This window comes from Hylobates moloch, unplaced genomic scaffold (assembly GCF_009828535.3).
Source record: "Hylobates moloch isolate HMO894 unplaced genomic scaffold, HMol_V3 SCAFFOLD_4, whole genome shotgun sequence".
Taxonomy (NCBI): Eukaryota; Metazoa; Chordata; class Mammalia; order Primates; family Hylobatidae; genus Hylobates; species Hylobates moloch.
Window position 1 is genome coordinate 169,208,277 of NW_026652279.1, and position 14,512 is coordinate 169,222,788.

The following is a 14,512-nucleotide window of genomic DNA, read 5'->3' on the forward strand; positions in this document are numbered from 1 at the left end:
CTCCTTACCTCAAATGATTCACCCACCTTGGCCTCTCAAAGTGCTGGGATTACAGGTGTGAGCCACCACACCCAGCCCTTTTTCTATTCTTTATTCCACCTACCTTCCTTATTATTACCTTCTTTATTATATTATCTGATCTTTATTATTTTCTTCCGTCTGTCAATTTTGGGCTTAGTTTCTTGTTCTATTTCTATTTCCTTAAGCTGAACTTAGAATATTGAGTTGAGATCTTTTTTAACATAGGCATTTACAGTTGTACATTTCTTTCTGAGTGCTACTTTCACTGCTTCCTATGAATATTGCTATGTTGTGTTTTTATTTTCAATCATCTCAAAGTATTTTCTATTTTCTTCTAGGATTTATTCATAGATCAATTTGTTGTTTAAGAATTTGTTCAATTTTCACTTATTTGTGAGTTTTCCAATTTTCCTTATGTTGTTGTAGGTAGCTAGAATCAATGCTTACTAGAGATTCATTTCAGATTGAAAAACATAAACAGGTTTTAAGGTCAAAGGATGAAAAACATATCTTTTTAAAATACAAGATATTTGTAGAATTCAAATATTTTTAAATTTAATGAGAATTATTTTGTTACATAACATGGTCTATCTTGGTGAATGTTCATGTGCATTTGAAAATATGTATTCTGCTGATTTTAGGTGGAGTGTTTTCTATATGTCTGTTAGGTTCAGTTAGTTTACAGTGTTGTTCAAGTTCACTATTGCCTTACTGATCTCTTACCTAGATGGTCTAGCTATTATTTCAGGTGAGATACTGAAATCTTCAGCTGTTACTGTAGAAATGTCTATTTCTCCTTTTAATTCAGCCAATATCTGCTTATATCTTGAGGTTCTGTTGAGTGATGTTTATAATTATTAGGTATTGTTGATAAATTGACCCTATTATCAATATTTAATACTATCTTTGTCTCATAAAAATTTTTGGCTTAACATGTATTTATTCTGATATCAGTATTAGCCATCCCTGTTCTCTTTGGCTGCTATCTGCAAGGAGGCATATTTGTCATCCATTGATCTTGAAACCTTGAAACACAAAAACCTGCTTGTGTTTTTGAATCTGAAGTGAGTCTCTAGTAGGTAGAATATAATTAGATCATGAGTTTGGGATTTTAAAAAATTTATTTTGCCAATCTCTGTATTTTAGTTGCCAAATTTAAATTTAGCTCATTCATATTTAAAGTGATTACTGATAAGGAAAGAATTACTTACGTTGCTGTTTGTTCTTTTATAGGTTTTGTTCCTCATTTCTTTTATTACCTCTTTATTTTGTTTTTAATAGACTTTTATAGGTACACCATTTTGTTTTTCTCTTAATTTCTTTTTGTGCATTTTTAAAAGTTATTATCATAGTTGTGATTCTGGTGATTACAGTAAACATCCTAAATTTATAACAATGTGGTTTGAACTGATGACAACTTAGCTTCTCTCTTATGTTGTTATTGTCACAAAATATATACTTATACATTGTAAGCCCTTAACATAAATTAGTAATTATTATGTTGTGTATTTGTCTTTTAAATAGTACAGGAAACAAAAAGAGAAGTTAAAAACTAAAAATACACTTACAATGGCTTTTATATTTACCTATGTATGTACCTTTACTTGTATTCTTTATTTCTTCATATGTCTTTCAGTTCTCACTTAGCATTTTTTTTTTATTTCTATGTCCTTTAGTATTTCTCACAGGGTAAGTCTGCTACCAATGAACTCCCTCAGTTTTTCTTTATTTGAGAACACCTTAATTTTTCTTCACATTTTAAGGATATTTTCCCACATATAGAATACATGGTAGACGGTGTTTCTCATTCAGTACTTTAAATATGTAATTCCCCTGCCTTCTGGCCTGTATGGTTTTTGATGACAAATCAGCTATTAATCTTATTGAGCATATTTTGTATTTGATGAATTGCCTCTCTTTCTGCTTTCAAGGTCTCCTCTTTGTCATTATCTTTTAATAGCTTGATTTTAATAAGTCTTGATAGGAATCTTTTGTGTTTACCCTTCTTGGAGTTTACTGAATTTTTTTAGATGTGTACATTTATGACTTTCTTCAACATTGGAAAGAATTTGGCCATTATTTCTCCAAATATTCTTTTTTCAAATTTTCTCTCTCTTCTCCTTCTGTAACTCTCATAATGCATATGTTCATCTGCTTAATGTCTCCTGGGGGTCTCTTATAATCTGTTCACTTTTCTTTTTTCTTTTAACTTTATTTTTAGAGCCATTTTAGATTCACAGAAAAATTGAGAGAAAGGTACAGAGATATCTCATTGACCTCATATTCCCTACTGATGCATATCTTCCCCCATTATCAAAATCCCCCACCAGAGTGATACATTTGTTACAACTGAGAAACCTACACTAATATATCATTATCATCCAGAGTCCACGGTTTACATTAGGGTTCACATTAGTGTTTTACTTTCTATAGGTTAGCACAAATGTATAATGCATGTATCCACCATTGTAATATTAGAGTATTTTCACTGTCCAAAAAATTCTCTGTGCTTCACTCCAACTACCTTTCCCTTTCTGCTGCTTATGCCCTGGAAATGGCATTTTTTAAATGTCTCTATAGTTTTAACTTTGTTCCAGAGTGCCATGTAGTTGGAATTGCACAGTATGTAACATTTTTATTTTCACTTCTTTTTTTTAGTAATAGCAATTTAAGTTTCCTCCATGATATATCACTGTAGGTTTATCAGTTGTAACAAATGTATCACTGCTGGGGGATTTTGATAATGGGGGAGGATATGCATCTGTAGGGAGTATGAGGTCTATGAGATATCGCTGTACCTTCCTCTCAATTTTTCTGTGAATCTAAAATGGCTCTAAAAATGAAATTAAAAAAGAATAACGAAAAGTGAACAGATTATAAGAGAACACCCAGGATACATTAAACAGATGAACATATGCATTATGAGAGTCACAGAAGGAGAAGAGAGTTAAAATTTGAAAAAAGAATATTTGGAGAAATAATGGCCAAACTCTTTCCAATGTTGAAGAAAGTCATAAATTTACACATCTGAAAAGTTCAGTAAACTTCAAGGAGGGTAAAGACAAAAAGATTCCAAATCTTATTAAAATCAATTATAGTAAGTCTTGAAGTAGAGTAGTGTTAGTTCTCCCACTTTGTTCTTATCCTTTAATATTATGTTGGCATTTCTGTGTCTTTTGCTTCTCTATATATTCTTTAGACTCAGTTTGTTGATATTCAACTTGCTTTGATTTTGATTAAGATTACATTGAGTCACCTGGGCACGGTGGCTCATGCCTGTAATCCCAGCACTTTGGGAGGCCAAGGTGGGATCACGAGGTCAGGAGTTCGAGACCAACCTGGCCAATATGGTGAAACCCCTCTCTACTAAAAATACAAAAATTAGCCCAGTGTGGTGGCGCGTGCCTGTAGTCCCAGCTACTCGGGAGGCTGAGGCAGGAGAATTGCTTGAACCCAGGAGGCAGAGGTTGCAGTAAGCCAAGATGGCGCCCCTGTCTCCAGCCTGGGCGACAGAGCAAGACTTGGGGAAAACAAAGAAACAAAGAAACAAACAACAACAAAAAACATTGCATTGAATCTACAGGAAGAACTGACATCTTGACAATATTGATTCTTCCTATTCATAAACATAGAATAGCTCTCCATTTATTTAGTTCTTTAAATCTTTACATATTTTGTTGGATTATTCCTAAGTATTTCATTTTTTGAGGTAATCGTCTAAATGCCATTATGTTTTTAATTTCAAATTCCACTTGTTTATTACTGGTAGAAAAGTGTTAGATCACTGGTAGAAAAGTGATTCGCTATTGAGTATTAATCTTGTAATAATGACTTTATTCTTTTGGTCCACTGAATAGTTCATAATTTTCTCTTTCTTTGTATGCCTTGAAGTTTCTTCTTGAAAATTGAACAGTTAGGATGTTACAATGTAGCAAATCTGAAAATCAAAATTACTCCCATCCTCAGGGTTTTCTGTTGTTAATGGATGTGGACTGCAGTTGTTCACTTCTTTAGTAATTTTTCCAAAATACTTTTTTTTTTTTTTTTGCCTAGATTCTATTCCTTGTCCTGTGTGGACACAGGAGTCCTTCTATTATCTCTTTTATTGGCCTGATAGAGATGATTTTATCGCTAATCCTCATCCTGACAGAGATTTTGTTAAACATTAGAAGTCAAAAAAATAAAAATAAAAATCTCTCTTGGTGTTTACAAACAGCCTCTGAACCGGGGTATTTCTTCAACCTTTCACTAGGCTGTCTGCAATTAAACTTAGTCTTTACCTCCTGTTTGCAGAGAGCCTGGGTAGGTATGTGGATGTGCATGTGTGTGTGTGTGGATGTGGAAGGAATAAAGACAATAAATAAAAATAGGTAAATATGTTCTCTATCACTTTAATAAGATTATTGCCAGAAAGAGATGATAAAATGCCTAAATAAAATATTAAGAGACAGTAAGAATAGAGACCTACTACATACTTGTTTTATTTTCTATGCTGACAATACACCAGTGACATTTACTAAGAAGTGGGTCTTTAATTTTATAGATATAAATTTAATGTAAAAAATCTAACAAATCAATCTAAATTATTATAAAATTTTAGTAAACAAATATCTCTAGCTGGAATGTAGACAAGTCGTTTTAGAAATTTGTATTTTACTTCAATTTAAGAGAATATACTAGCTCTATGATGGAGGGCATTTCATTACCAAGAATTTCAGTAACTTGGTAGCAAAATGCTTTAAAAAAAAAGTTGAATACCTGTGATTAATTTTTACAGTACATTGCTATTTTGAATTATATTATGTTTAAATTTGAATTCATTAATTTAATAAATATTTGCTGCATGTCTACTGTGGGTCAGTCATGATGTTAAGCCCTGGGAAAATGACAGGGAACCAAACATAAATGGCCCTTTAGCTCAGAAAATTTAGTATCTCTCAAGTGTATTATTTTTTTAAAAGCTCTCTTCACTCCAAGCATCAAATGAATATCATTAAACTATGAAAGCAACTGCCTTGGTGAAGTCATCGGTTTGTGTTTTACAATAATGACAGTAACTGTATTAACTCTTCCTCATTTTTCAGCACTCCAAAAAGTGCTTTGCATACATTATGTCATTTAAAAAAATTAAAAACTATTTTATTATAATCTTTTCACTGAAATTATATCGTAAAAGAGGTGATGATGATTTTGCATTTGTAATTTGTCACTGAGGTGATCTTGTGTTAACTATTACTATACAAGAGGGCTTTTCTTTTAAGGAAAATGTTCCCTTCTTTGGGAAAAGCCAATTAGACCGCCTATGTCAAGGCACATTCACCCTTGGTGAGAGACAGTGACAGAGGTGGCTCCCAGGAGTGAGCAAGAAGCACAGGCCGACAAAAGCATGTCTGAAGAAGACCTGGGAAGTTTCTTGATCCACCCATAGATCCTCCATCCTTCCTCCCCACTCTCCCTGACATCTTTCCTCCCTCTGTCCATGGTAATAGGAACTCAAAGATCTGACTAAGGAAATGTTATTTATTTCAACTTGAATTTGCAATGTAATTTGCTTTGTTATCACCTAGGATTCTTACTCCTTAGAAACAATCAGAAATGTGTTATTTTATATTCTTCCCTCAAGAATCTTATTTGGAATGGGAATATAAATTAGTGTAGCCATTATGAAAATTAGTATAAAAGTTTCTTTAAAAATTAAAAATAAAATACCATATGATCCAGCAATCCCACTACCAAGTATATATCCAAAGAAAATGAAATCAGTGTGTCAAAGAGATATCTCTCATCCAAGTACTAACCATGCCCAACCCTGCTTAGCTCCTGAGGTCAGACAAGATAGGGTGCATTCAGAGTGGTGTGACCATAGAAGAGATATCTGTACTTCAATGTTTATTGCAGAATTATTCACAATAGCAAGATATTAAATCAACCTAAGTGTCCATCTGCAGATGAATGGATGAAGAAAATGTGCGATATATACACAGTGGAATACTATTCAGCATAAAAAGAAGGAAACCCTGTTGTTTGCAGTAACATGGATGAACTTGGAGGACATTATAATAACAAGTGAAATAAGCACAGAAAGACAAATACTACATGATCTGACATAGATGTGGAATATAAAAAAAGTCAAATTCAAAGAAGTAGAGAGTAGAATGGTGTTGACCAGTGCCTGGGGTGGTGGGAGTGGGGGTGAAAAGACGTTGATCAAAGGTTACAAAATCTCAGTTGGACTGGAGGAATACGTTCAAGAGATCTCGTGTACAACATGGTGACTACAGTTAATGAAAATGTATTTTTGAAAAATGCTAAATGAGCAGATATTGTGTTCTCACCACAAAAATGACAACTATATGAGGTAACATATATTTTAATTTGCTCAACTCAGTCATTGCACAATGCCTATATATTTCAAGACATCATGTTGTACATGACAAATATGTACAATTTTATCTGTCAATTAAAACATAAGATCAAAAAAATTTTATTTGGAAAAAGTTTAAATATATTTGGTTTGCCTTGGAAACACTATGTGAAGAAGGCACGTACAGTTGGCAGTTGTATTTACAGAATGTGAACACATTGTTAGCTACCATATCATCCTGTGCCCCTCATGAAGACCCACAGAAAAAAAATGTTCTTTAATCTCAATTCTAGAAAGATTGTTATCTTCTTGGGCTTCTAACCTATTGTCTGTTGTGGACTCTGAATTTTATTATCGATTTTGTTTTCATTTTTGCTATGATCAGGATGAAATTTGGACACAGGTATGGTCCACCATTACCAATTATATAGGGACATTTAAAGTATGATTTTAGACTAACTTCCATAGCTCTATTTTACCATTTTATCCTTATATTACAGTCCCCCTAATCTTCTTTTTATTCATTTTACATCATTTAATTTATACTCCCCAAATTTCCCAATCTCCAGCCTTAGGGCTCACCCTTTACTTGATACACCCATGAGAAATCCAGGGCATGTAAAGTATGAAGTCACAGGAAAGGAGTGTCTCTGCTCTCTTAATGGGTTCTGATGTCCGAACGCACCTACAGATTCTGGCTCAGCAACGTAGTCCCCCATGTGCCTACTCACTGATAGCTACTGTCTTCTCTCTGTCCCTTTCACCTCACCCTTGAGCACAGTGGCCTCCTTGTCACTCCCCAAGTGACTTTTGATGGGTAATGGAGGAGAATGATCACTGAACTGAACAGAAGCCATTGAAACTCAAATATCATAGATCGTTGTTACAAAGCTCCTTGACCGTTCTTAGTAAAGGTTGTGTCTTAGTCACTTTCTTCTTTCTTCCGTAGGCTCCCTTCTGTTGCCACATTTGGGCCAAGGAATGGAGAGATTTCTTCCTCTGGAAAGCTTTTGCCAAACTCTTCAGATACTCTTTCCTCTCTGGGAATCAAAGGAAAATCTCTACTAGTGTGTTATTCAGAGAAATTTTGTCCACTCTTTGCTTCAAACTCTCTTATCCAGATTAGCTGAAATATAGACCAATAAAGGGAAAACCAGGCATTCATATAAAGGGTTAGCTCTCAGGTTCTTGTATCCGATATATTAACCCAGGTTGACATATAAGTGATGGCAAAGAATCCAGTGCAGTAATGTGACTTGTATTCCTTTTTCCTTCTTTTTTTCTTTCTTTTTTTTTTTTTAGGATGGATTATCTTCTATGTTTCAGAGGTAGCTTAACAACTAAATGGAGGTGAAAACTGCTTTTGTTGGTTTCTTTCCTTATAAATGATTCTCTTCATTGCAGGATCTTACACATTTGTTCCATGGCTTCTCAGCTTTAAAAGGGGAAGTGCCCTAGAAGAAAAAGATAACAAAATATTGGTCAAAGAAACTGGTTACTTTTTTATATATGGTCAGGTAGGTTCAAACCCTAATTCTGGTTTGACTGTTCAAAGCCTCCCATTTTGTGTTCATTTCTGACCAAGTTTTTTGGTTTGTTTCTCAGGTTTTATACACTGATAAGACCTACGCCATGGGACACCTAATTCAGAGGAAAAAGGTCCATGTCTTTGGGGATGAATTGAGTCTGGTGACTTTGTTTCGATGTATTCAAAATATGCCTGAAACACTACCCAATAATTCCTGCTATTCAGCTGGTAAATAATAGTTCTCACACCCTGCTAATTGTGAAATGAAGAGAGTTTGATGAAAAATCTGAGCTGCAAAATGTGAAAATGAAAGGATGGTGCCCTAACATACAAATAGAAAGACATTCCTCGATATATTGTGTTTTTTAAATCTTGAATGATAAGCTAGTCTGTTTTAATTGAGAAAGATGGAATTATTACTAATAGTTTTACCATTTTTATATGCATTTAGAAAAGGTAGTAATTTCATAGCAACTTCTACATTGTACATAGTACATGGTACATAGTACTTCTACATAGTAACTTCTACACTGAGAAAAATTCTAATGTATTTTTTCAACACTTAATTACAACAATAATAATATCTGACAGGGATAGACTGATTACCACTTGCCAGGCACTCTTTTCTGCATTTTATATATGCTTGCTTATTTAATCTTCCCATTTAAGGGAGTTAGGATCTAGGCACAGAGAAGTAACATAACTTGTCCCAGGTTACACAGCTACTAATTTTTAGACTTGGTTTAAACCAGCCAGTCTGGCTCCACACTGGGAGCAACCAAAACTCTTCTTGCATGCTGTGGAAGAAATGCCCCTGGCCGGGTTTGAGGGGAAGGGAAAGTTGTACAATGGCTTCTTTCTCATACAGGTGACATCTTGTGTCAATGGACACCAGACAGGTGACTTAGGAATGTGAAAGTGTAGGCGCAAACCTACCTTTGCACCCAGGAGCAGTGAGAGGCAGAGAGCACGGCAGGTTTTGTACACCTTAGGTCCGTTTCAGCTGTAGTTGCCAACATTTCCTTCATTTTCTTTTTCAAGGGTGATTTAAAATTAATCCAGGCTGGTTTTGAAGAAAAATATTTACCTTAAACACATTTATTTTCTCTGTTGATTTTGTAAAAATCCAGAACCCTGAGGAACGGCTTCAGTTCCAGATGGTTACCATGAATGACCGTGTGACACACAGGAATGGAGGCTGGCTATGCATTTTGAAAAACTGTATTTCAAAGGCATTTACAAACAAATGCCCAATAAGTCAGTTAGAAACTAAGGAAAATAGTTTCTAATAATAGAAATGACGTCATTCTGGATCTGCAGCCACAGATAGCATTGGTGGGGAGATGAGGAAGTTTATAAAATTAGAATTCCCTAATTTTCATAAAGAGATGTTTCCTTTCACCCAGTGCTGACTAGTAGTTTGGAGCTGCAAAATATTTATAAACGGTAAGACTACTCCAATCTGTTATTTATTTATATTTATTAGCACTAAAAATTTTACAAGTAACTCTTTAAAATGTTTTTCTAGTCATCTGCTCCTCTTACACTTACTTGCTCTTAGAGGTCTCTGCTAGATTTCTTAAGGTGTCTTACTTTTTAAGAATAATTCACCGGACTTCAAAAATATTTTTCATTACTAGTAGCTTACTGTTGCATATGAATACCATCCTCTAGGAAGTTTCAGGTTTGCAATTTTAATCTGTTTTAGGGCAAATTTATTTAAAGCCATTTAAAACCACACATTAGAGTATAAGTACATAAAATGTTTCCATAGTAACCTGAAAAGATGTAAATGGCCAACTTAAGAAACCCAACATAATACCAAAGAACCACTTATATACCTAAAGCTGAATCTTATTATTTATTGTATTAATAAAATGTTTATTAGAAAAATTATACCTCATTGCTGTAATCTGGAAGAATTGAAGTAGCCAATAACTTAGTGTTAAAATGTTAAATAGATTCTATCGTTATTCACACCCACCTCATCTTTAGAGTTAACATTACTTAATGCTTTGTGAGCTATGGTCTTTGTCAAAATGTTAGGTCATTTCCAACCTCTATGAAAATGACAAGTCTGTTCAACAAATAAATCTCAATCTTTTTATTCTTACTACTTAAGGTAGTCCTCAAATGCTTTGTCAATTCTAGAAAGTGTACACATAACCTTTAATAAGTCCTAAAAAACTTTCTTTTGTTCGTATTCTGTCTTTGCCCATTACAAAAAAGCATACCCAATGGGGATGGAAATTTTGTCATCCTCGATCACTACTGCATGTTTGTCTAGAAGGGTGCCCGGTACATAGTAAATGTTCAATAAATAAACTCCCCCTGGCTGCTGCCTGAGCAAATTTGTATGCTTTGGGCTTTAGGTTAGAATAGACATGAACATACATGTGTTTATGTAGGTACATTTTCACTATGCTAATGAAACAATGCAACTACTCTAAAAATAGCCACAAGTATTGACAATTCAGATGACAGTTTTATTGTTTGTTAGTTTCTTTATTTCTTCTCTTCCCCCTGTTCCTCTTCTTTCTTCTCCTTCATATTTTTCCTTTGAGGTGGGGTAAAGAATTACCTGATACATTGAGTGTAGTCCCTGAATGTATTTTGTATTACTAATTCACAGATGCATTTTTCCTTGTAAATTAGTTGCACTCTTCATTTTTGAAGAGTTAATTACATTGTTGTTTTTGATTATAAAGACAAACGTGGTCATCTAAGAAAACAAAATATAAGAGGTTGTGAAAAGTAATCCAGATAATGCTTAAATCCATAGTCTGGACTCTCAAGAAAAACATATTAATGAATGTGGTATGTTAAGAAACGGTGTTTTCTTCAGTTTTTAATATTTATACTTTTCATTTGTATGCTTAAAACTATAATTAGGAATATCTAGTATGTATATGTGTGTGTAATTTTTCACATTTTTATTTAACATTATTATAAAAACTTTCCTTGTCAACAAAATTAAACAAAACTCATCACTAATCATTTAATATTCTATCAAGGGATGTTCCATGATTTACCTAACTGTTTAAAAAGTTATATATTGGGCTTCTTTTGGGGAACTCCATTTTTTAAAGAGTGGGTGATAAATGCATATATATCTGTTGTAACTCCTTTTGCTTATTTCTTCTAAATTTTTTTAGGCTAAGATAATTGTAATGGTTTAGAAGTCCATTGGTGTATTTTGAAGTGTGAATGCCTATGTTAACATTTTTTTTTTTACAGAACAAAATAGTTTTATTTAAGGTTCTTTTCTTTTCTGTTGTATAACCACTTACAGTTCTTGTAAATCATTTTTGCCCAGGCATTGCAAAACTGGAAGAAGGAGATGAACTCCAACTTGCAATACCAAGAGAAAATGCACAAATATCACTGGATGGAGATGTCACATTTTTTGGTGCATTGAAACTGCTGTGACCTACTTACACCATGTCTGTAGCTATTTTCCTCCCTTTCTCTGTACCTCTAAGAAGAAAGAATCTAACTGAAAATACCAAAAAAAAAAAAAAAAAAAAAAGAAGAAAGAAAGTAGTTGCCATTGCCTTTTCTGTGAGCTATTTGTTTTGGTTTGCGGAAACTAGTCCAAAACAGGAAATTTAACAGACAGCCACAGCCAAAGAGTGTCATGTGAATTACAAGAAATAGAGCCCATTTACGGAAAGATAGAACTAGAAAGGCTTTTCATTATAATTCCATGTTGAACAATTGAGTCATAGCTTCTTATCTTGGAGGAAGGGCACAATTCAAAGGGGCAGTAAGGATTTTGTAAAATGTGGTATCCATAATTTACTATGGAACAAGTGCCCACATCTCTAGGACATTAAGACATTTATGAGAAATCTCAAGAGTCATCTTCTGTTTTTATGTTAAATGCACTCCCTCCTTTTCAGTTAACATTATAAAAAGTAAAAAATAAAAATTTTAGAAATCTTGCATTAGATACATGAAAAAAATAAAAGTTTAAATTTAAATATGAAACAATTTGGCTGAAAATAGTATCCATGTACTATTTAAGTGTTGTATGGTTATTTCAAGTACGCAATTTCTATCTATAATGTAATATATTACCCACACATTTTTTTCACAGGAGAGAATATCCTCATTTGTTTATGCTCGTGTGTATTTTCTATAGTAAATTTCAGAAACTTTAATTATCAGGTAATTTCAATTTATGCATATAAAGCATTGATTGAAAAGTAACTGTAATTGTGCATATATAACAACATAATCTCCAACAGAAGTTACTGAATACATTCATACTAATGTAATGTAATTTCCCTTTATTTCTTGCTCTTCTGTTTCAAACTGCTGCTGTTGTAGTTTACATATCCCAACCTTTAAAAATATTCCTCTTATTAGCTTTATATTCACTTTATAGAGGTTGAGTTTTAATTAAAATTCTTGGCATCCTGAAGTATGTCACATACCATGTGCTCCTTATAAATATGTTGATATCTCAGAAGACATCATCCCAGTTTTCATTTTATAAAGTACCATACTTAAGAATGCTGTAATACTTATCTTTTATAAAATGTTTCCTTTGCTTTGCTTGTCTTTTATGTCATTGGTTTTAACTGTTTACTTCATTTAACAGTTTACATCATTCAACAGTTTACTTCATTAAACAGTAGGTGGAAAAATAGTTGCCAGTCTATGAAAATGTTCCCATCTATATCAAAATACTTTACAAGGATATACTTTTCAAAACAAACGATTTAAATTTTATGTTTAAAATCTAAACTTTAGATTTAAACTTTATTTAAATATCTGGTTCCTATGATTTCGACTTCAGTAAGTTCAAATAAAATATATTTTGCAATTCATTTTGTTTTTACATTATCATTTTAAAAGAAGAAGCGATAAGTGGAGTCAGAGTTTTAACGCTAGGCGGGGTGATTAATGATTTTTCTGTTGTTGCTGCTAATGTGGATTAACAAATAAAAACATTCATTGCCTTTTGCCTCATTGTCTGACTGAGTTTGTCTAGCAACACCCACCTTTTGAATTCTCGCTGTGTAATTAAATGTTATTTTTAAAATCAGGTGAAACATGATAAATTAATTTGTGTTAGGATATGATAGTTTGGAAATGTGACTATTTTCTATGTCTGAAAAAGGATCTGTTCACATCTGTATCTGTCTAACTACCTAATTTTAAACTATTTAGAAGCAGACATCAGTTATGTTATTACCTTTAGAGTTGAATTTATCCAACAGTACAGTATATTTTGTGAGATTTTTAGTACAATATTAAGTATATATAATTAGTATAATATCAAGTATTTATATATTACTTATAATATTAAGTAGATGTGTAACTGAGAAAAGCTAATAGCAGGCCAAGCATTCTTCTCCTAAGGAGCTGACTATGGGGTGGTAAAATTCCACCAGGACAAGCATCTTGTAGGGATCATGAAAGGTATCATTGAGGGCAATCTCGTTGGCAGCAACCTCTTATTACATCTTGGGCCCGACCCCCACTCTGCTGTAATTAGAAGGTTGTATTAGTCTGTTTTCACACTGCTGATAAAGGCTTACTCAAGATTGGGTAATTTATAAAGAAAAAAGGTTTAATGGACTCACAGATCCACATAGCTGGGGAGGCCTCACAATCATGGTAGAAGGCAAAAGGCACATCTTACATGGTGGCAGGCAAAGAGTGAATGAGAGCTAAATGGAGGAGGAAACCCCTTATAAAACCATCAGATCTCGTGAGACTTATCACTACCACAGGACAATATGGGGGAACCGCCCCCATGATTCAATTATTTCCCACCAGGTCCCTCCCACAACACATGGGAATTATGGGAACTACAATTCAATATGAGATTTGGGTGGGGCCACAGCCAAACCATATCAAAGGCGCAGTAGAGAATTCATAATCCTCACCATTTGAGGTTTGATGATGGTGATGAAAGGAAGACAACAGGTGGGATTATAGATAGAAGGGAGGAAATTCTTTACCATTGAGTTAATCACTTTACATGTTTTTAAAACTTTCTGACTTTTTGTTTTGAAATAATTTCAGACTTTTAAAAATGTGGGAAACAGAAGTGCAATGAAACCCCTTATATTCTTCACTTATATTCCCAGTGTTAACATCTTACCGCACGAGGGTAAAAGTCAAGACACTAACATTAAGACAGCAACTAATGCACAGACCCTGTGAAGACTGACCACATGCTAAGTTATAAAGCAAGATTCAGCACATTTTAAATAGTTGGCTTTATAAAAATTACAGTTCCTCTACGGCGTCATTAGTAAAAGAAATCGGTGATTAAAAAGTAAGGAAAATATGCATGTGGAAATTAAAGTGGAGAGAAATTACTTCTAAATAACTTATGGCTTAAACAGAAAGCATATGGAAATTAGAAAATGTTTACAACTAGATGACAAAATACTTCACAAGAAACCCTGGGGTGTAGGAAAATCAGTGCATACATAGGGTTTATAAACTTAAATACTTATATAAGAAAAATGACTGAAAGTTATGAACTAAGCACCAACAGCAAGAAAAAAACAAAAGCAAGACAAAACAAAAGCAAGGTAAAAACTAAATAAACAAAAAAACCTAAGCCAAAGGAATAG

General features: G+C 33.5%; 1 protein-coding gene across 1 annotated transcript in view; it reads left to right on the forward strand.

Moving 5' to 3' along the window:
- TNFSF13B (TNF superfamily member 13b) overlaps nucleotides 1-12,885 on the forward strand; it is a 39,846-nt gene extending 26,961 nt beyond the window's left edge. Inside the window, exons 4-6 of the mRNA XM_032151310.2 lie at nucleotides 7,790-7,902; nucleotides 7,991-8,141; nucleotides 11,230-12,885. Coding sequence (XP_032007201.1) covers nucleotides 7,790-7,902; nucleotides 7,991-8,141; nucleotides 11,230-11,342 — 377 coding nt within the window. The 3' untranslated portion in view covers nucleotides 11,343-12,885. The remainder of the gene's footprint in view (nucleotides 1-7,789; nucleotides 7,903-7,990; nucleotides 8,142-11,229) is intronic.
- Nucleotides 12,886-14,512: the final 1,627 nt, after the last annotated feature.